This window comes from Budorcas taxicolor, chromosome 5 (genome assembly GCF_023091745.1).
Source record: "Budorcas taxicolor isolate Tak-1 chromosome 5, Takin1.1, whole genome shotgun sequence".
Classification (NCBI taxonomy): Eukaryota; Metazoa; Chordata; class Mammalia; order Artiodactyla; family Bovidae; genus Budorcas; species Budorcas taxicolor.
In genome coordinates this window covers 111,510,760-111,533,993 of record NC_068914.1, presented here as the reverse complement: position 1 = coordinate 111,533,993, position 23,234 = coordinate 111,510,760, and the positions used below count along the sequence as shown (strand labels likewise).

At 38.7% G+C, this 23,234-nt stretch overlaps 2 protein-coding genes across 2 annotated transcripts in view; one reads left to right on the top strand and one right to left on the bottom strand.

Annotated features, from left to right (window-relative positions):
• Positions 1-1,956, top strand: part of GLT8D2 (glycosyltransferase 8 domain containing 2) — a 35,979-nt gene extending 34,023 nt beyond the window's left edge. The window contains exon 10 of the mRNA XM_052640923.1: positions 1,513-1,956. Within this exon, the coding sequence (XP_052496883.1) occupies positions 1,513-1,685 (173 nt within the window). The 3' untranslated portion in view covers positions 1,686-1,956. The remainder of the gene's footprint in view (positions 1-1,512) is intronic.
• A 1,846-nt stretch (positions 1,957-3,802) lies between these two features.
• TDG (thymine DNA glycosylase) lies at positions 3,803-23,234 on the bottom strand. Its single transcript, XM_052640882.1, has 10 exons — positions 23,120-23,234; positions 12,970-13,112; positions 10,786-11,030; positions 9,815-9,884; positions 8,363-8,498; positions 8,076-8,158; positions 7,901-7,995; positions 5,353-5,524; positions 4,815-4,940; positions 3,803-4,183 (listed from the first exon to the last, which is right to left on the bottom strand). The coding sequence occupies exons 1-10, from the start codon at positions 23,140-23,142 to the stop codon at positions 4,053-4,055; spliced, it is 1,224 nt and encodes a 407-aa protein (XP_052496842.1). The 5' UTR covers positions 23,143-23,234; the 3' UTR covers positions 3,803-4,052.

The window sequence follows — 23,234 nt, the reverse complement described above, 5'->3', positions numbered from 1 at the left end:
CCTACAGAGTCCTTCAGTTGTGGGGCTGAGACTTGCTCTTCTGCTTCCTGGAGATGACCCCACGTGAAGGCTCCACTCTCCAAATGAGCATTTCCTGCGTAGATTCTTCTACATGATAATTATTCCAATGATGCTACTATAGCCCGAACACCTAGCTCCTCTTCCGAAACTACCTACACAACTATGTTTATGAATAACAGAAGAAAGGTGTAGGATTTTTTTTCCCACTTATATCATACGTTAAAACTATAATATTCTAGCTATTCATCCTCTTTTGCCTCAATGGACTTTTAGTTGTTTGAAAATACACATTCCCTTTCATAGAAAGAAAATGTAACACAACAGAGGATATTTAAAAAAAAAGTTACATTCACAAGATCTTAATGTACTTCTGGAAGATACACCCTAAAAATATCCTGCCTAATAACAATATCAGGGTTAGGCGTAGTCTCTAAGCAGTTACTTATGAGGGGAAAAATATTCAAATAGAGACAGTTGTTTGATAAAAGCAGATCTTATTCTCAGTCACATTTTAGAGGATAAAAATGAGACTGCCTAAAATAAAATGCTGCCATATTAAGGATAGCAAGGCAGAGAAAGAACTCCTGTAAACTCTGGGCAGGAGGGAAATGATGTAAATTCTTTGGGGGATAATTTGACAATCCCTCATCAAAATTTAAAAGTCACAGACCCTTCAATCTAGCAATTCCAACTACAAGATTTTATCCTACAGATACATCTGTAGAGACATGCATAGAAGGCTGTTTACTGTAGCCGTTTTTGTAACAACTTAGCAATCTTTTAACAACTTTTGCTTGTGAAGGGACAGAACCTAAATGTCCTTAATAAGGAACTCAGTAAATAATCATATCCATTCTATGCAATTATTAAAAATGATTCAGTGAATTCACATGTGCTGCTGTGGAAAGTTTTCCAAGATAGTAATTTTCAAAAGGCAAGGTACAGTCCTATTGAAATCTAATAACAATGTATGAGATAGAAAATTTTAAATATATTTATGTAGGATATATATACATAGAAATCTATTAAATTATTAGTGACATCATTCAAGATGCTATTATTTTTTCTGTACTTGATAAAATATTCTGAGAAATGTTAATGTGTCTCACTATGATTATATATTTTTTTCTTTTCCCTTATATTTCTTCTGATTTTTGCTTTATGTATCTTTCTTTGTTGTTAGGTGTTTAACAGTTTATGATGTCTATTTTCTTTGTGAATTGTACCTTTTATCATAAAAATATTCATCTTTGAAAAAAAAGGCAAGGTACAAAAATACACACATAGGTATACCGGTAGAACATTACTGGAAGAATTTCACAAGAAACTCTTTTAACAGTTGTTTCTTTGAAAATCAGGGTTGGGATAAATTCTTCATTGTATACCCATCAATTTATCCCTTTTTTTTCCTTTAGAATGAACTTGTATTCAATTTTTAATATAAAATTTTACTTTTCTAATGAACCTATTATTGTTCCCTAAACAATCAAGGCTGGAATCCAGATACCAGATATTCAGAGCATTTTCTGCAGGAGGCAAAACTACTCCACTGGAATGGAAGACATAAACCGTGGGACTTCCCAAGTGTCCACAATGATTTATGGGAGAGCTGGTTTGTTCCTGACCCGGCAGGGATATTTAAACTCCACCACCCCAACAGCTGATAAAATTCGACATTTAAAATATTTCCTGTACAAATATGTGGAACTGTCCATTTGTAGACTATTATACCATTGTTCTTTGTGAATAGAACCTGATACAAATGATCCACAGAAACAAAAAACCCTACTGTGTACAAAATAGTACCTTGAACCCTATAGGTATTGATTTAGTTCCTTAAATACATGTGACAATTATAGATTATGTGAGTGAAATATATTATTGCAAAGAAATAAACCGAGCTAGGTTTCAGCAATTTGCTTATTAACTCTGAATGAAAATTACAGCCATAAATTTTAAAAATTTCTAAATGTATTTTTTACATGTAGCTATTTTTTTAATGAGTTGCCAATGTTGTCTTCTGTAGAACAATATGTTACATTTAAAATGGGAATGTCTAAAAAAATAAAATATTCATAGACTTTTAATGATTTTCATAATCTATTATTCTACATGCTAAATATAATAGCAGTAAACTGATCTCAGATTAACAAGGGAAAGAATACCAGAGTCTTGCTACAGAAAACACTGCAACTTAAGGATAATCATTCTCAATATTTTTTATTGTAAAAAACAATCAGACTTTCAAATGAATTTTAAAACTTTTTCAATATTATTTAATGAAAAAGTCTCATATTCTCATGTATAGTGTATATCAACATGTACTATTCGTCTGTCATATTTAATGAAAAACACCATTATTGTATGCTTGGAAAAATCCTTAAAACCCATTCTCTAGTGAGTGTCCACCATAATTTAAAGGATATTTTCTCCACTCAAAAAAAAAACCCAATCTATGTAAAGACTACAATCATTAAAAACCAAAGCAATACATAATGCTTTCATGCTCTACATAATCCCATGAAAAAATAATTAAATTGTTCCTAATCCCTGATGCAAGGCACGTAAAAGCACCTGCACAAAACATCCATGTAAACAGCAATACAGTACACGATTTAAATAACATGAATGACTTTTACATGGCTTGACCTAGACTAAAGGAAAAATAAAATCCATCATGGCTACAGCTAAAAACCATGTTAAAATTCACAAGAATTTGTATCTCTTATTATAAAAAGAACAGGCTATATAATCTTTTAGGAAAAAAAAACTTCATAAATATTTTCATATTGAGAAACAACATGCTCCCTGGGTAGGAATAAAATCAGAATATTCAGCTGTGATCAGGAGTAAATGCAAGTGGCATTTCTGAATACCCAGCTTTGATATCCACCAGGCCTAGTAGTCTGGACTATTTGTAGCACCATGGAATATGCATTAGAAAATCACAAAAGTACATTATTTCAAACTAACCTTGACATGAGGTTCACTTAGTCCACAGTAACAAACAGCAATGATGCAGATAATTTTAAAAAAATTACTGGCTTACTTGATTTATCTAGCAAGAAAAATTCTGTATTATTTATTTTAGTATATCTCATGTACATAAAGCACCAGTTTAAATAAGATTATCAAACAACATCCAGCCTCTTGTTACTCAGCCTGAAAGTTCATTTCTCATCATTTCTATGTTACATGCTAAAAGTCAAGGAGGATAAAATTAGAATGGTGATAGATACTGAGAGAGAAGTTCAGTCTCCTTCCTATCAAATGTTATGTCTCTCAAGTAAAACACAGATGAAGTAGGAAAGTTTAAAAGGTTTTCTGCACTCTCTGGAACTTACCATCTCAGCAGAATAGTTTCTTCCTACTAGAGGATCAGCAGATGGGGGTGAGAGGACCAAAGGCAGGGCTCATGCCCTGACAGGTAAGGCCGGGTTAACCTTGCTGCTGCAAGGCCATACTCTATATTTCTACTGCAAAACAACCTCACAAATGCTCACCACTGGTAAAGCAAGGAGGCCTGAGTGTGACCACAAGTCAGGAAGCCTATTAAACACTGTGAAAAACTACCAGATGAGACTCCATCAAGGGTTAAGCTCATAGATGAAAATCAGCACACGTGTCTCTTTACCAGCAGGAATCTTATTAGCAGCATGCCCTTCTTAGGCATGAAAAGGGAGAATGGTGCATCTAAGTTTATGCACAGTTCATAGTCAAGTGTAAAGAGGCAGACTCCTGCATTTTTAAATTACAGGTTAAAAGTGACGCCCAAAAGAAAATTAATTTCTTCATAAATGAAATACAGTTTTATAAAAAAGCTGGAATGATGGTTAATTCAAATACAAAAACTCATATACAGAAAAACCCTTTTCCTTCCAAACTACTTAGGTCCGTACAGTTGACTCCACTGTACCTTGATTACAACACCTGAATAACATACGAATAAAATGCTTCAGCTAGCAAACCGAGGGCCACTTGACAACTGCATTAAAACTGCAGCATTTAAGCAGGGCTGAAAAACACCATCCTTAAACGTGGTTTCCTTCTTGTTCTTGCGTCCCACAGTGATTACTAAATGAAGGGATCTCGTCTGTAAATGACTGGGTCATCCACTGTCCGTTTGGAATGTCACTGAAAGTTGATTCTCCATTGTCAGCAGCTGGGATGGGGGTGTGGGAGGGAGGAGAAGAACATTACTCTATTTAAAAGCTTTAAGTGATATAATTAGGAGATTTTAACAGTTTATTGTAGCAGAGTTGCTACTAAAAATAGCTAAGCAAGCTTCTTGAATACAACTTAAATTTCTATTCTAAGATACAGGACTGATAAATTCTTGTTATTCAAGGAGGGAAATGCACCAAGGAGGACTTCGAGTCAGTAACTTCACGAAAATGAGTTGTAAAAGCCTGTGTAGTTGAACATCAAATAACCATTGAATTTTCACTCTCAATCACTAAATAGACTTTTTAAAGATTTTTTTTTTAATGTGGACCATTTTAAAAGTCTTTATTAAATTTGTTACAATATTGCTTCTATTTTGGTTTCCTAGCTGCAAGGCATGTGGGATCTTAGCTCCCCAACCAGGGCTCGAACTTAGGCCCTCTGTAGTGTAAGGCGATATTCTAACCACTGGACTACCAGGGAAGTCCCCCAGTCACTAAATAGATTTTTGTATTTCCATTCCCATTCTTCAGTAATTAACTCTCTTAAAAAAACAAAAAAACAAAACCCTCTTTCCCCCAATCCTGGCCAAGTCTTTGAAAGGGACAAACAAGGGGGAGGGGACATACCCAGCCCATTTGAAGAGAATCCACAAGGTTCACCAGGGCAGGGGTTTTCATTGTAAGCACCGCCATACGCTGCTTCATAACCCGGGTCGTATTTTTCTTCCTTCACAGCCATCTTCTTTGCATCCTCTGTGAGGAGGGTAAGAGGGATTTAAAACTGATTTTGTGTAACAATTTTGAAGATAGCTTTATTCGGCAATTATCAAGAATAAATCTTTTTGTTGAATTTCACATCCACGGAAACAACTTTCATATTAAACTCTTTTTAACATAAACAATATAAACTCCTAAGAACTGTAAAAGCCTATGAGATTTAATTTTAGGTGACCTACACTCCTGCTTCTCAGCATATGTAGGAACACTTGGATTAGACTGGAAGCCCTTGGTAAAAGGAGATTTTAAAAGTGACTAACACTTGTTATCAGAACACTCTGGCTGCCAATAAATCGTTTTCTTTTCTACTGCTTTTAAATTCACAACATACTTTCTATAAGGTAGATATACATGGCATGAACAACAGGACTGACTAATGGTAACGCACCTTGGGCGAGCTGTAGGTCAAATGTATATTGCACTTCTTGAACGTCTGTGTTTCGTTCAATGCCTTTCAACTGATCTCTTAAGTCCTTCAGCTTAATGTAGTAATGCACTTTGTCCTGAGCACGAGGAAACTGCGCACATCTTGCACTGGATGATGGCATCACATAGCAGAGCTGGAATCGCAACATTTCACAGTTACAGAAACCTTATAATTCCATTGAATCCACTCATACTGAGATTGGCTGCTAAGTCACTTCAGTTGTGTCCGACTCCGTGCAACCCCATAGACGGCAGCCCACCAGGCTCCCCAGTCCCTGGGATTCTCCAGGCAAGAACACTGGAGTGGGTTGCCATTCCCTTCTCCAATGCATGAAAGTGAAAAGTGAAAGGAAAGTCACTCAGTCGTGTCTGACCCTCAGCGACCCCATGGAATGCTGCCTACCAGACTCCTCCGTCCATGGGATTTTCCAGGCAAGAGTACTGGAGTGGGGTGCTATCTCCTTCTCCATATTGAGATTAGAGACCTTCTTTTCCTTTGGGTCAATAACTTGATACTTACCACATATCAATATATGCAAAATCAGTAACAGCAGTTGTGTCTGAGTTCAAATTTCTAATATTTACTTATTACAAAGTCAATAAAACCAATGAGTCTTTTCCCCCAGTGTTTGTACAAAAGGGCATATAATTATACAATGAAAAGTCTTTCCTCCTAATTCTGTTTCTATCCACCTAGTTCTCCTTCCCAAAGGCAATCTACATTGTTAGTTCCAGAGATATTCCATGAATTTAGAATCAAATTAAAAAAAAAAACATACAAATGGTAACATGCTCTACTCCCTGTCCTGCACCCTGGTTTTTCACTCAACAATGTCTCTCAGAGATAACTCTGTATCAGGTATCTATATCAGAATAAGTTTCCTTTTTTATAGCTGTGTAGTAGTTTCATAATTTATTTAACCAGCGTCTACCTATGGGCATTTAGGCTGTTTCCAATCTTTTAATATTATCAACTGCAGTGAAAAGCCTTGTACATATGTAAGTTTGAATATATGTGACTGTATTTGTTGGATAAATTTCTAGAAATGGAATAGCTAGAAAGCAGGGTATTTACATTTATCATTTTGGATGATGGTGACAAACTGTCCTTCATAGAGTATATCAAAATATACATCTTATATATAAAAGAGTGAGACTGCTCAATTATGGACTTTCCGGTTGCAATTTTTTATAATTTTTAATTTTTAAATTGGCCTCTATACCATGTATTATAGAAAAAAAACCCCAAACTATTATTGACTTATTTTGTTTTGCTTATGCAGTATTTAGAAAAGCCTGATTCAGAGGTACAAATGCTACCAGGTTTTTGTAATAGCACATTTTTCCAATCTCAAGACAGCCTTCAATTAAAGTGATCCAGAAACTTGAAAAAGCAGATGTTTTTCAAAGCTGGATCACTAACATCATCAATACCTATGAATATTTCATGATAAAGAGTAAATTTTATAAGACAAATGCACTCACAGATCATTGTAGGAGCCAAAGCTACCTATCTCGATATGATTCAGATTCACTTATTATCGCACTACTGTGATCACACGTCCCAAGAGATATACCAAGGCTCCTCTGGCATTTCAGGGACAATAATGCTCCTTCTACAGGAAGGAGTCTATCATCTCTGCAATTTTACCCAAGGAGACAAGGGTATGCCTTTATTTAAAGAGTGATCAGTGCTACAACCTACTTTATCAATTACACATTTACTAGTTAAACACAGAAGAAATTATAAACGAAGTTAAAATATGTACTGGCGGCAGAAACTGTATTCTGAGGTCTCCACAGAAACTTGCTGGCACACTGGCTTATCATTTAAAAATTCATCTACAGCACAGAAGTCTGTGCATGTGTATTTTTATTTCAGAAGTTGTAAACAAAAAATTATATTTAAGAAGAAAAATTTGAACCAAATGTCTGCAGAAACTCCACAGAAATTTATATAGAGTTTTAAAACCAGCATGTCACTGTATGATGCCCTTATGCATAAGGACAACAGCACCAAATGCCAGTCAGGTTGGCAGGATGCCTGTCTGCGACTGGGCTGTCCTGTTTATATGGCTCTAACATGAGACTGGGCTGAGGTACACCAACAAAGGGTGATAAGCAGCGTCACTGATCAGGATTGTGTCTATATTTGTTTCACAACTGAATAAGGGACTAACCCACTAGCATTTGGCAAGAACATCCCGTTAAATGTATTTTGAAGGCAGCATGTGAGCAACCTCCTCTCAATATTTTGGCCAAATAATGTAACTAACGTAAAGTTATAAAGGGATTTATCTGACAAATGTTTCCTTTTTCTAATACAACTGTAAAAGCATCTGAATTAATCTGAAATTAGTTCAAGTTACTATGCAGATATTATTCCACAAAATACAGTGTTCTTTTTTTAATGGCAAAAATTACAAATGAACAGAATAAATAAAAAGGGAAAACCAGCTAGAAAAAAATTTATATTTATCTGATTTGCAAATGCAGTTTTAAGGACTTACAGTTTCTGTATCTGGGATCTTATGGGGTTGAAGTCCAAACTCTAAGTTCTTAACCTTTACTCCAAAAACTTCCTTACTAAAAATTTCGTAAATACCTAAAATGAAATACAAATATATTTACATTGCCCATAATGTTAATTGAAGAAAAAAGATAAAATTTAAAAGTAAATCTTACATTTTCCATTAAACACTGCTATTCGTGGCTGATATTTCTGTAATTTCTGCACTAGAATACGTCCTCCTTCACGAAATTCTTTACTAAAATCGAATTAAAAAGTAGTCAAAATATAAATATGGCAGTATTTATAATGTGCTAAATGCAGACAGCTTTCAATAAAAGAGAAAATCATAAAACTGCTATGCTCAGCTTGAACTAGTTAGATACCTAGGATGCTCCTGGAGTGTGTAAGGCACAAGTATGGCCAAGGTTCCAACCTAAGAAACCAAATGTTCCATAATCACCTGGAAAGATCCTTGCTGCCTGGTGTTGTCCTTTCCACCATATTGGTAAATCCAATACCATATTTCCCTGGTAGAGTGTGATCGTCCATGTGACTCAGTTGGACCTCACTCAGCCCTGACATAAACAGGCACTTCCCTGTGAACAAGAGAGTTTAATTTAGAAAAAGTTCAGTTTATTTCTGTAGAAGGTCAAAGGTTTTTCTGCCCCATGAATTATGTGGGTCTATTCTTGAAATTAAAAAAAAGAAAAAAAGATTTAGTATATTTTAAAAACTATAACATAGGTCAAATACCATACCAAGCAGTTATTATGTGCTGGGTACTATGCTAAGTCCTTCATATGGATTATTTCATTTAATCATCATAGCTATCTTATGAGATATCACTATTATTTATGTCCTTTTAATAGGGGGTCAAAGGAAATGCTTGTTGAGTATATAGCTAGACAGTGTACTAAACTCTGAAACTGTTTAGCTTTTTAACAACTGGAAGTAACACCACCTGTCCCTGGAAAACCCCAAACAGATAAAATATACACCAGTGACTCAGGGCTTCAGACATACTGACAGAGGAGAAAATAAAAAGTGAAATATCTCTAGAAATTTTTTTTTCAAATAAGGGAGACAACATGTTATTAGTTCTAAAAATATATTACTATCATTTGTCCTAAAAGTGTTTTTCTTTTCTTTTTTCTTGGCTGCACTGCATACATGTAGGATCTTAGTTCCCTGACCAGGGACGGAACCCATGGCCCCTGCAGTGTAAGTGCTGAGTCACTGGACCGCCAGGGAAGTCTCCTGTCCTAGAAGTTTTTAAATGGTGCACTAAGATAATCAGCTAGTGTTTCCTGATAATCTGTTGCACTCCTGATTGTCTGTTAGGCAGTGTTAGATGATTTATATATAAGATAATACAACAGGAGTTATACTTGGTTTTAAAGCTCACTCTACAAGTATGAGGGTCTTTAATACTAATTTCTGCTAGATGGAAATTATCCGTAGAGAATGTCTAAAATCAGAGCATTTCTTAACTATTACAACTTGATGGCCAATGCATTTCATTTCTCCTAGGAAATAAGATGAGCAGAAATCTGGAAAGGTATCAAGTTTTGTGTCTGCATTGGCATGATTACTGTTAATATTCTGTAGACAACAACTAAAAAAAGAAAAATTGTTTTAGAAAAAGATAGTAAAACTCACTGAAAATAAACAAAAGAGAAAGTATTCCTTTCCATATCCCTCCACTCTTATAAACCAAAATGTTAAGTGTCAGAGGATTTCACACCTTTCATTTTTGTGTACACACACATTGAAAAGATGTATGTATACTTACTCAACCAGTTTCTTTTTAAAAACACCTTTTGGTTTAAAAAAAAAAAAACAGACAAACCCAAACTATTAACAAGGACATCTAGTTTAAAAGTAAAATAGTAAAAGAAGGTTAACCACTTACAAAAATGGTTTCCAGGCCCAGGGTAGTGATGCCCTTTGTAAGCAGCCATCAGTCCTGGATTTATGCCAATCTACAAAACAAAATGTTTATATATCTTAGTCTTGAAAAGTAGGCTTACGTCTTAGGGGTTCTGTGGAGGAGTGGTGAATTGATTAAAATAAAAATGTAACCCAGCATCATAAGCTTTATCAATTATCTACTCTTGACCTGAACAAAGTATTGCATTTTGAGGAAAGAGATTTCCTTTATATTAAAGTTTTGCTGATTTTTTTTTTTCCTTTGTGGCTGCGTTGTGTGACTTGGGGAATGTTCCCTGACCAGAGACTAACCCTGGGCCCTGATAGTGAAGGCCTGGAATCCTAACCACTAGGCCAATGGGGAACTCCTTGCTGTTGCTTTTAAAAACCAGTTTGAGTCCCTTATATCCCTAGCACCCTCACTCCCAACTGTCCTGGAACAGTCAGTCAACCAGAGCTCATGTCCAGCTTTAAGTCTGCTTCTCAGCTCCCCAAAAGCAGCTGCCTCTACATCACCTACACAGTTGTCTACATGCTGGTGTTTCTTACAGTTACTGACAAAAATCAAAGTTCAAAATCAGTGTTATCATTCATGGAGAAACCATAGCGTCATGCAACCTAAGTGATTCATGTGGATCATTTCGTGTAATTGCCAGAGGACCCACTCCATCCTATCAACACGCCTGCTTCATCAACGAGCAAATTAAGTGTTCAGGAAGGCTTGTCCATGGACATACACCCACATGGCAACATCTGAAACCAGACAGCCTTGTCCTAGAGCCCACCTTCTTAAACACACCCATATGATACAACCTGAAGAAGGTGACACCATTTACCACCAAAAGGATTCTCAGAAATGGTTCTTTTCGGCAAAATGCTCTTTGCAAGGATATGGTTAAGTCACATTAATCCACCAATGCTACTTATAAACCCGAAGGAGGACAAAATCCTTACAATTACAATGTCCAGATTGAAGGTCAAAATGTCTGGTAGAGTCTTGGTCAGAAGTTCAGCTTCTGAAACACCATTGAAACGGTCCACTTTTCTTTTCACTTTAAATGTGTCTGTAATTTTTTCTTGCTTTTCTTTTGACTTTGTGGACTTGCCAGACTTTTTGGCCTCAGCAGGTTTTTGGGGCTCCACTGGTGTTTTTGGTTCTGTCGTTCTGGGTTTTCTTTTCCTTCCTTTTGGAGGAGTCTCTGAAACACAATGATTTCCAGGATATAGCTGCAGAAAACCTTAACTTACAAACTTTATGCAGCTTTCCCAGAAAAGTCACCCATCAACATCCTTAGCTTTCTCTTCTATTTCACGACATCACTCTCCTCTGTAACGTCTCCCCCTTCCTTCACCAGAGAACTGGGTCTATGTGGTCCCAACCCCACCTTCCTTTCTCTGCTGGCAGTTCTTGGGATGAGAGATCCTTAACAATCACAGATTGATTTTCCACACTCTTACCTGGCATCATGGCTTCTCCAGGGACACAAAGTAGCTACATACCATTTATAAGAATTCTAAATGTAAATACATAAATAATTAAATGAACAAATGAAAGAACAAATAGAAAAACAGGGAGGAAAGGAAACCTTTTAACTCAGTTTCCCCGTAATTTCCAGCAGAAGAAAACTTCAAATGGTTTGCAGGCTTCTTTCCCCTGAACTGAGTGTATATTCTGTTCTTCACACAGTCAAAGAGGTGAATTGAGAGATGCCAGGGATGAACTCTCTGGGTTGGCAGTGTTTGTCTAAAGGTAAGACTAGAACTCTGATCTCAGGACCTTAAACAGTTTCTCAACCTTGGCCCTGCTGACATCTTAGGCGGAATAATTTAGCAACAGTGCCCTCTACTCACTAGATGCCAGTAGCATCCTGCCAGTCATGATGACCAAGTGTCTCCAGATAATGCCATAAACCCCTCAGGGGAAAATTACCCGTGGACAAGAACCAGTGACATAAAATTATCCAACAAGAAGCCTTGCCTTTTTATCCACAACTCCCCTAATATGGCTCTTCATCTCCCAGGCCCCCACCCTATTTCCACTATTATTTGGCGTTTTCTCATCTGAGCCTTCCATCCGTCCTCTTTTCTCCTCACATTGCTTCAGCCACTGCCTGTGCCAAGGGATCCACCTCCATCAGCTTGTAGCTGTCCTAGTGCTTCCTGCCCAGAAAAACAGAAGAGTTGAAGCAGGGGGACCTTCAACGCAGTGGAGTTGCACGTGCTCTGCAACCATAAGCTGAAACTCAGCACTCTCCTCACACCACACTGATGCATGGGGGAAAATCATTACCCTCTCCCCTCAATCCACTGCTGAATCTGTCCTCTTCTCTTCTAACTCTCTGTCTTGGTGAATGGTACCTCCTTCATCCAACTGCCTGGAAGTGACTTCCAGACTCCTCTATCTTCCTCATCCCCCTCCATGAAATCCACTAACATGGCCATACCTCCAAGTTCTGCCCTGCTCTCTACCATCTTACTTTATTTATTAGATATATATTTTACGTATCTCTGTTACAGTCTATTCTCTAGAATATTCAAATGTCAATCCATTTATTAAGTCACTGTTTCCATTCAGTCTCTAGCTTCCTATTGCCTTCAGAATAGAACATATGTTCTTTAGATTAAACAAGCCTTGCTTGCCCCCTATCTAGACTCCTCTCTCACTACTTCTTTGCTTCACTCCAATCTCCAATGACAGAGAATTATGGTTTTTCAACCATGTCATGCTTCCTCAGGTCTATAGTTTGATGCACGCCGCTCCCTCGGCCTAGAATTTTCCTCCTCCCATTCTTCCTGTACCGCTCCCTCACCCTTGAACTTCAGAGCTCCATGAAGCTGCCTCTGAGCCTCAGTCTGAGTTAGGTGCCAGCCCCACAGCATCCTGTGTTCCTCTTCACCACTTGGTGTGCTGAGGAGTTCCATATTCAATTTTATGTTCTCCTATGAGATGATTTGAGGGCAGAAGCTATGTTCTTTTATCCCCTCAAACCTATCAGAGTGCCTGAAACACAGTAAGCACTTAAAAAGTAGATTAAATTTTTTAACACAAAAACAGAGTTAAAATTCATCATTAAACCCTTTCTTAAATAAGTTGGCTAATGCCATGGTAATTTTCTAAACTATCCTGGCGAAAACTACCTTGTGTGGGTTCCTGAGCAGGTGTTGGGGCTGGAACTTCAGTTGGCATTTCTTGTGCATTCATAACTGCCATATTAGGAACTTCAGTCATCATTTGTTGGAGTGGAAATGTATAAAAAGCTTGAGCTTGCTGAAGAGAATAGCTGAAAGAACAATTAAGGATAAGATAGGAAGACAAAATTACCCAAACTTAAGTTTAAATGATCTGCTCTTAAAAACCCCCAGGATTCAATTATTTCTAACCACACTATAGAATTTATTTAGAGTTGACAACAGGAGCAAAGAGAGGAGGAAGATTATTCCCATATGTACGTTTACCCAATCTTCACCTGGTGCCTACTAACCAACTATAATTAACTCTCACACTGATGTGTCATCAGTAAAACTTACCAGTCCTGTTAGGCAAGCCTATACTTTCCCTGAAATGAGATCATGGGAATTTTCTAGCAAAGCTGAAAGTCCCACCAACCCATACAGAGTTAAAAAATCCACAAAAATAATTTGTATTCCTACCTTCAGTATCTAATTCTCCTGTCACAGAAATCCTCTGCAATGTAACCTTTTTATGTTCAGCTTTATAGAGATATAGTTGATACATTGCAACATTGTTTAAGTTTAATGTATACAACAGTGCTGACCTGACACACATATACTACAAAATGATTACCATCAAAGCCTTAGCCAACATTTCCACCAGGGCACCTAATTACCATTTCTTTTTTGTGGTGAGAAAAATTTTCAAATCTGCTCTCTCAGCAACTTTCAAGTACATCCTTCAGGATCATTAAGTAGAATCACCATCCAGTACATTTTAGATCCCCATAACCTGTTAATCCTATAACTTGAGGTTTGTGCCCTTTGACCACCATCTCCCGACCCTACCCCCCCATCTGTTTTTTAATGGTCGCTGGATTTTTTGCCATTAAATGAGGGTTAGAAATAGATATTTCTATAAATATCTGTGAATTTATGGGAAAGACCACTCTAAACTTCTCTTCTGAACACGATTTAAACGCTGTTCGAAGTGTTTTGTTCAATGTAAGGAACACAGGCCTTCACAATACTGCTAAACAATACTGCTAAAAAGTATTTCTGGGGGCTACAAACTACTACCTCTAGCTGTTGCTATCAGCACAAAGCTAGGGAAGTAAACACATGTCGTACGAAACTCGAGTGACAGCTGATGCCAAAAAAATGCCATTAAATATGCAGAAGGAAGAAAAGCACCAGGCAATAAAATGAGTAACGACGTTTACCATTTGGAGAGAAAAGCCATGTTTTCTCTGACAAGCTACTCTACGTAATGGTTTGCTCTTTCTGTGACATGTGGAGAAAGAAAACAGGGTCCTCAGAAAGCAGAGGTTAAAAAGGCAAACTTAAAAAAAAAAAAGCAAACTAGTACATTGTAAATGGGTGAGCTTTACATGTAAATCATATCTTAATTAAATGTTTTTTGTTTTGTTTTTTAAAAAGGCAAACCAAAACATTTCCAGGATAAACTTAAATGGCCCATGCAGACACAGGGTCACAGACTATTGGTTGGGTAGCTAGGCTAGAGCACTGGATACTGAAAGAAAAACTGAGGCCCAACTCAATGGACAAACCACGGGAGAAGCATTTTAGCTTCAAGCTATCTTTAAGGGGTAAGATGGTAGAGAAAAGGTGAAGGATTAGTGAGAAACATATTAAACTATCTTAAGAGTTTTATTTCTTTAAATATAGTTTTCAAATTACACAAAAAATAAAGACAATACAGTGATTTAGTACACTACAGTACATCAACATGAGAATACTATGCAGTTACAAAAATTAAGTTTATTAATATTTAAAAGCACAGAGAATGTTTAATATAAAGTGGAAAAGAATACAAAATGGCATTGTGAGCCCAGGCTGCACATAGAGAAAGCATGTAGGAAAGGACTAGAAATTAAGATGTAAAATTGAAAAGAAGCAAAGGTCTTAAACCTTGCCTGGCACGAAGTCAAATGTCCTTTTTTTTCACACTTTCCTTTAGTAACACTCACAGCACTTTTGGACGAACTAGTTGTTCCACGTTAAAGACTCAGATATTCTAGTGAAGAGCTGGAGATAGCTGAGTTAGTCGAGAGGTCTCGTGTGGCTGCCCTCGGGAAATTCTAGTGAAATATAATGTGATTTTTGACTGTGGCCAGTAACAGGTTCCTGAGACGCCAACAGCCCCATTCAGCTTGAATATAGAAAAGAACACTCCTGTGGTCACAGGGAGTGAGCCACCAAAAGCATGCAGGAAGGTCTGTCCTTAGTTTGTCACAGCGTCAGCAAGACGGTATCTCACTCTCCCCCATGTTTACTGTTATGGCTCTCAGTTTCACCCATTTGTCCCATTTTGAGCACTTCACAAAGATCCACTCCTAAAAATATATAAATCAGGGCAACAACACTCACATTACAAAAGGGTTGTGAACTTAAAAAAATTTCCAAAATGTGGCTCCGTTAGCATACTATCAGATCATTAAATTCTGAGGTTCAAAAACTGAAAATCAAAGTTTTAGATGTCAACTGGCTGAAGAAAAAGTAAACAGTAAGAGAAAATGCGGTCTTATTTTAGAGATGTGTATCAATTTAGAAAAGAAAAATTCAGAAACTTGTCTATAATATAGATGTGTCCCTTAATTGTTCTAAAATTATCCCTGTCAGTTTATCATAAGATGAATTAGAAAGGAAACAGAGAAGCCTCTGGATAATAGAATGTGTAAGTTCTGAGGAAATATACTCTATCTGAGCATTTGATTTAGCTTGATAATCTTAACAGCTTCCTAACAATAGTGGAACAAAAGGAAAGAGGGTGGACTACAACATTCTTACTTCTTGGCAGAAGACAGCATTCCACCTGTACGAAAACCTTCATGAACTACAATTCTGGATAATTTCATTTCCTATTATCTAATAAAGGTTAAGTTTGGAAGCAGCATGAACCTATTTCAAACTTAATGTGGATATAATTCCTAAATACATTTGCTGTATATATAAACATAGGATAACTGCCCCTTTGTATCAGAATTCTGCAGTGTTTATAACAATAATTTTCTCTGTATGAGAGACAGCAAAAGAAGCGGTTAGTTAAGTCATTCATCGTCTTAGGACCTCCATTCCCTCCCCATGAAAATGAGGGTGAGGTTTCTGTGATTTCCACATATAAGGAGAGAGTGCAGGAAATAGGACCAAATCTGTCCAGACTCAGAAGAGGCCCTGAAACATTTTAATTTTCTGTAATTCCCTGATATCCAACTCAGGAGCATGACAAATGATTTGACTTCCCTGTTGCCTTTTGTCCCCTATCATCTATGTCTGTTCTCATGATGATGGTTTTGCACCCCTCCCCTTTGCCTGCAGTTAACCCTCTACTCTTTCCTAGCCTCCACTGAACACCCTCTTCACTTGAACAATGCTCAAAGGACTGGTTTTCTACCACTGTCTGAAATTTGATAAAGTCTGCATTTTTGAACTGTCTTTCTCAAACTACACACAAACACACACAGTCAATTAAGTAAGGAGTCCAGTTAATTCGGATTTTGCTGTATTTAAAAAAACTAACACTTGGAAGTTTCTCTAAGATGACTAACTTTAATCCTCAGTCATTTTCCACTGTTCTAAAGATGTAAGTTGAAGATGTAAGTTCAACGGGGAGGGAGGTGGGAGGGAGGTTCAGGATGGGGAACACGTGTATACCTGTGGCGGATTGATGTTGATGTATGGCAAAACTAATACAATATTGTAAAGTAATTAACCTCCAATCAAAATAAATTTATATTTTTAAAAAATAATAAAATAAAAGTCATTAAGTTGAACATTTAAAGCTGGTTAAAATAATAAAATTTATTTTTAATGTATAATGAAATTAAAACAAAAAAGATGTAAGTTGCTTTTTCCCTAAATATATTTGTCTTAGTCCCTTCAGGTTGCTATACAAAGCACCACAGATTGAGTAGCTTATAAACAACAAATATCTGTGTCTCACAGTTCTGGGAGTTGGAAAGTTCAAGTTCAAAGTGCTGGCAGACTCAGTGTCTGGAGAGTACCTGCTTTCTGGCTCATTTCAGGTTGCCTTCTTGCCGTGTCCTCACATGGCAGAAGGGGTGAGGGGTCTCTCTGGGACCTCTTTCACAGAGACACTACTCCCGTTTAGGTGGGCTTGGGCCTCATGGCCTCATCACCTCCAAAAGACCCCTTCTCCCAATGTCCACACTGGGGCTTAGAGATTTCAACATAAGAATTCTGGATAGACACAACCAACACAGCAACATTTTATTACCTTCATTTAAACAAGCATATATAACACTGAACACTTATAAAATATCAATGTTGAATAAACCAACTGCGCAACCAAAAGGGACCATTACATAAATTATGATGAAATACTATCCTAGCTATCTAAAAGAACACAAAGAAAGCTGCACGCCAAAGAATTGATGCTTTTGAACTGTGGTGTTGGAGAAGACTCTTGAGAGTCCCTTGGACTGCAAGGAGATCCAACCAGTCCATCCTAAAGGAAATCAGTCCAGAATATTCACTGGAAGGACTGATGCTGAAGCTGAAAATCCAATACTTTGGCCACCTGATGCAAAGAACTGACTCACTGGAAAAGACCCTGATGCTGAGAAAGATTGAAGGGGGGAGGAGAAGGGGACGACAGAGGATGAGATGGTTGGATGGCATCACTGACTCAATGAGTTTGAGTAAACTCCGGGATTTGCTGATGGACAGGGAAGCCTGGTGTGCTGCAGCCCATGGGGTTGCAAAGAGTCAGACATGACTGAGCGACTGAACTGAACTGAACTATCTAAAGTCTACATTCAATATTGCTAAGTGGGAATGTGTGTATTCACCATGCATTACTGGGTACTTGCTGTGCAGAGTCTATTTAGATACTGTGAACTCAAAAACAGAATGAGCCAGAACCCCCAATTTATTGAACTCTTCTGCATACAGCATAATTTCAAGTTTCCTCACTATATGATCATTTTTCTGCAGCTTGAGATAAAATAAAAATGCTCCATAGCCTCACTGACCTGAAACTGAGCAGGGTGATGAAATTCTTCATTCTGGAGACACATAACAAAATCCATTACATTAGCTTTGCTGGCATCCACATTATACTGTTGATTCGTACTGAGTTTACCATCAGTGAAAACTGCCCTTCACTGCTGCTCCCTCATCTCACATTAAAAGATGCTTCACATTCTAGTCAGTTGGGACTAACCTGGATTCTGACTCAGTCTATCAATTCCACAAACCCCTCGCACAGTTGCGTCACTCAAATATTTTATCAGCATGCCATTAGCACCTCAAAGCTGTTAAACTCTGAAAAGCTGGGGCAGGAGGACTACATGGCACATCAGTATAGACCTCTCTTCCATCTCCCTTTGACTCTCAGTAGTAAAGCAGTTTTGATTTCACCCAGCATGACCACCATTGCCAACATCTGCTGGATCATCGAAAATGCAAGAGAGTTCCAGAAAAACATCTATTTCTGCTTTATTGACTATGCCAAAGCCTTTGACTGTGTGGATCACAATAAACTGTAGAAAATTTTGAAAGAGATGGGCATACCAGACCACCTGACCTGCCTCTTGAGAAACCTGTATGCAGGTCAGGAAGCAACAGTTACAACTGGACATGGCACAACAGACTGGTTCCAAATAGGAAAAGGAGTACGTCAAGGCTGTATATTGTCACCCTGCTTATTTAACTTCTATGCAGAGTACATCACGAGAAACGCTGGGCTGGAAGAAGCACAAGCTGGAATCAAGATTGCTGGGAGAAATATCAATAACCTCAGATATGCAGATGACACCACCCTTATGGCAGAAAGTGAAGAGGAACTAAAAAGCCTCTTGATGAAAGTGAAAGAGGAGAGTGAAAAAGTTGGCTTAAAGCTCAACATTCAGAAAACGAAGATCATGGCATCTGGTCCCATCACTTCATGGCAAATAGATGGGGAAACAGTGGCTGACTTTATTTTGGGGGGCTCCAAAATCACTGCAGATGGTGACTGCAGCCATGAAATTAAAAGACGCTTACTCCTTGGAAGGAAAGTTATGACCAACCTAGACAGCATATAAAAAGCAGAGACATTACTTTGTCAACAAAGGTCCATCTAGTCAAGGCTATGGTTTTTCCAGTAGTCATGTATGGATGTGAGAGTTGGACTATAAAGAAAGCTGAGCACTGAAGAATTGATGCTTTTGAACTGTGGTGTTGGAGAAGACTCTTGAGAGTCCCTTGGACTGCAAGGAGATCCAACCAGTTCATCCTAAAGGATATCAGTCCTCGGTGTTCACTGGAAGGACTGATGTTAAAGCTGAAACTCCAGTACTTTGGTGACCTGATGCGAAGAGCTGACTCATCTGAAAAGATCCTGATGCTGGGAAAGATTGAGGGCAGGAGGAGATGACAGAGGATGAGATGCTTGGATGGCATCACCAACTCAATGGACGTGGGTTTGGGTGAACTCTGGGAGTTGGTGATGGACAGGCAGGCCTGGTATGCTGCAGTTCATGGGGTGGCAAAGGCTTGGACACGACTGAGCGACTGAACTGAACTGAATATGACCACCACCATTCCATCCTCATCTTCCCACAAGAGGCAGTGGAATTAGACTTTAAAGTTACACTGCCTGGATTCAAACATCAGCTCTGCCACTAACTAGCCCTGTAGACAGGTTCCTTAACCTTTTCACATCCTTGCTTCCACATCTGTAAAATAGGAAGAAAAGCACCTAATTTATTGATTGTGAGGATTAAATTAGTCAACACATGTAGAACACTTAAAACAGAGACTGGCAGGGAATTCCCTGGTGGTCCAGTGGTTTGGACTCAGCTTCCACTGCTGATGGCACAGGCTGGGGAACTAAGATCCCATAAGCCATGTGACCAAAACAAAAAAGCAAACAAAATCCCAAAACAGTGCCTGGTATATAATACATTTGTCATAACAAAAACAAAGGAACGGGAGATGATTAAATATTTTAGGTACTCCTGTCATCTCCTTCTGATGCTATCTAACCTAGTATCATTATCAAAAAGGGAAAGAACCTAGCTGGGTAGGTCTTGCTTTATTCAACACAAACTTTTGCCTAATGATCAGTATCCTTTTAAATATGCTCAAAAACCACTGAGAAATAAAAATTTTATTGAGAATCAAAGTAAATTCCATGGCAGAGTCTACCTTTGGAAAATAAAAGGGACCCATGTGTTTATATTTGGTCTTTAGGCCCCTCGCCTGTTTTCTACAGATTCTTAAAGAATGTTGTAATCTTGCCTCTCACTTGAAATACAACTGATTTGGGCCAGGAAACATGATTTCTGCTAAAGCAGCTGAAACTTCTCTTAAATGCCCTCATTGATGTTGAGCTTTAAATCTCTCTTACAGACATCCATTTGCCATTTTCCATCTACACTCAATTTTCTTAACATGAAAAAGCAAAATCAGAACTAAGTGCTTATGTTCTCTGTCATCTAACAACATGTCAGTGAACTAGGAAGAAAACCCAAAACTTTCTTGTCCTTCTTGTTGTCTACACTAATGAAAACAAGTTCCTAGTCTCTTTAACATTTCTAGAAAGTTCCAATCTCATTTGAGGGTTAATCTTTCCTGTCTGTATTCTCAGTGGTCTGTTTCACACCTTTCCAGTTATTGATTCAGCATCCTACTTCCCATCTTTGGTAAGTCTCTTTTTCATGCTTGAGCTCATTAGAAACATACACAGGTCCTTGTCTTCCTTTTCTTCTCTCTGGTTAGTACTTTTTAAGATTCTTGAACTCCCTTCTCATTCTTAAAAAAAGGGTCTACATCTATAATATGTAGTTTTTTGAAATTAATCTCTTCCAAAACAAAAAGGAAATTAACTATACCAAACATTTCATGATGAGCACAAAGACAAGGATGACAAAGCACTACCTTCTCAGGATTACCAGGGGCCTGAGCCATTTCAGAATCCCCAACAAAATACTCCTCAGAGTATTAACACAGAGTTACCCATACTTCCCAAAGTGAAAATGTTACAAGTCAGAATAAAAAATGGTCTATAACCCAATGGATTCAGTTAAGACCAAATAGAAGTCAGACAGTTTTGAGCTAAACATTGTACCAGAGAAACCTATTACTTTGCTGTAAGACACTCCCTGTGTGCATTCTAGAACCTACACAATGGCCAACTGGACTCTGCCATTTTTTCTTAAGGTACTTGAGCATACAGATTTTGGTGTCTCTGAAGGGCCTGGAACAAATCGATGGATACAAGAGAGATGACTGCAATCTATTTGATGGTAGGCGTTTACCCAGGTTTCAATTCTGATTGGAATGAAGATCATAAAGACAGGAGCAATTTCCACAAGTTTTATTTGTAAAGTTCTTTAGGGAAAGAAATGGAGTTCTTTATTTCAGGATTTGATTCATAATGTCAGGATGAAGTCTGCACTTTACCTCCTTCCCTAAACTCTTAGGACAATCTCTGTTGGTTACTAAAGCACTCTCCTTCCACCTAACACTGACTCATGTCAGAACCAGATTCCACGATGCCCTATTTTACAAGACATCAACAGGCCCAGAGAACTTCAGTGTCTTCCCCAAGTTTAGAGCCCCAAATCAGGATAATTCTTAATGAGGTCTAACAGTATTGTATTCCGATGTAAACTTTTTTTTTCTTTTAAAAGACTCTGTTATTATACTTAGTTTTTCATTTGGCTTTCCATCAGAGGTTCCAATTTCGAAATCTCTGCTTTTGCAAAATTCCCCACGCACCTCACATTCCCCAAAGGGCACATGACAAGTAAATACTTAAGATCCTCGCCAAGACCACTAGAACACAATTTTAGGTAACTTATTGGAAGTATTATTGCTAGTTTCAGAATTCAAGAGCTCTAGAATGGCAACGTTATCCACCTCGTGCCCCTTAGGTACACCGTTGAGGAATGAAAGCCACAGTAAACCTACAACTCTGAGATGAAAACTCCTAGAGTGATAGAGAGAGACTTCCCTGTAGCTCAAACGGTAAAGAATCTGCCTGCCATGCAGGAAACCAGAGCTTGATTCCTGGGTTCGGAAGTTCCTTTGGAGAAGGGAATGGCAATCCACTCCAGTATTCTTGCCTGGAGAATTCCACGGACCGAGAAGCCTGGTGGGCTACAGTCCGTGGGGTCGCAAAGAGTCGGACTTGAGCGACTGACACACACACACACACACTGATACATGTGACATTTCCTCCTTACAGCTGTACACACACACACACACACACACACACACACACACACACACACACACACACACAGATACATATAACACTTCATCCTTACAGCTGTGCATGATAATAGAGGGTGAAGGGAAATGCAGCGGAGAAAGGTAACCGGAAAGAAACATTAATTGGAGACTGCTGGTTGCTTACGACCGTATTTAATGTAAACTAAGGGTCTGGAAAGCAGAGACATTACTTTGCCGACTAAGGTCCGTCTAGTCAAGGCTATGGTTTTTCCTGTGGTCATGTATGGATGTGAGAGTTGGACTGTGAAGAATGCTGAGCGCCGAAGAATTGATGCGTTTGAACTGTGGTGTTGGAGAAGACTCTTGAGAGTCCCTTGGACTGCAAGGAGATCCAACCACTCCATTCTGAAGGAGATCAACCCTGGGATTTCTTTGGAGGGAATGATGCTGAAGTTGAAACTCCAGTACTTTGGCCACCTCATGCGAAGAGTTGACTCATTGGAAAAGACTCTGATGCTGGGAGGGATTGGGGGCAGGAGAAGGGGACGAGAGGATGAGATGGCTGGATGGCATCACTGACTCGATGGACGTGAGTCTGAGTGAACTCCGGGAGTTGGTAATGGACAGGGAAGCCTGGCGTGCTGCGATTCACGGGGTCGCAAAGAGTCGGACACGACTGAGCGACTGAACTGAACTGAAGTGTCTGGAAGGACTTCGGTAAAAAGTGGCCTGGAGGGCCGCCAGTGCGCATGCGCGGCCCGGACCTTGCTACAGGGGCCACACCGTTAAGGAACCCCTGCGTGCGTGCGTGCGTGTGTGTGCGTGCGTGCGTGCGTGCGTGCGTGCGCGCGCCCGCGGCCTGCCCCACGGCAAGGGGCGCGGGGGGAGGGGCGGTGTTCCGCCCCGGCCTTACCTGCCCGTGTTTTCTGTTTCCATTCCCTGCCGCTCGCGCGCGCAGCTACTCGGACCCGGCAACCCAGCGACTCTGTAGTACCGCGGCGCACGAGTGGCGGTACAGTAATAACCAG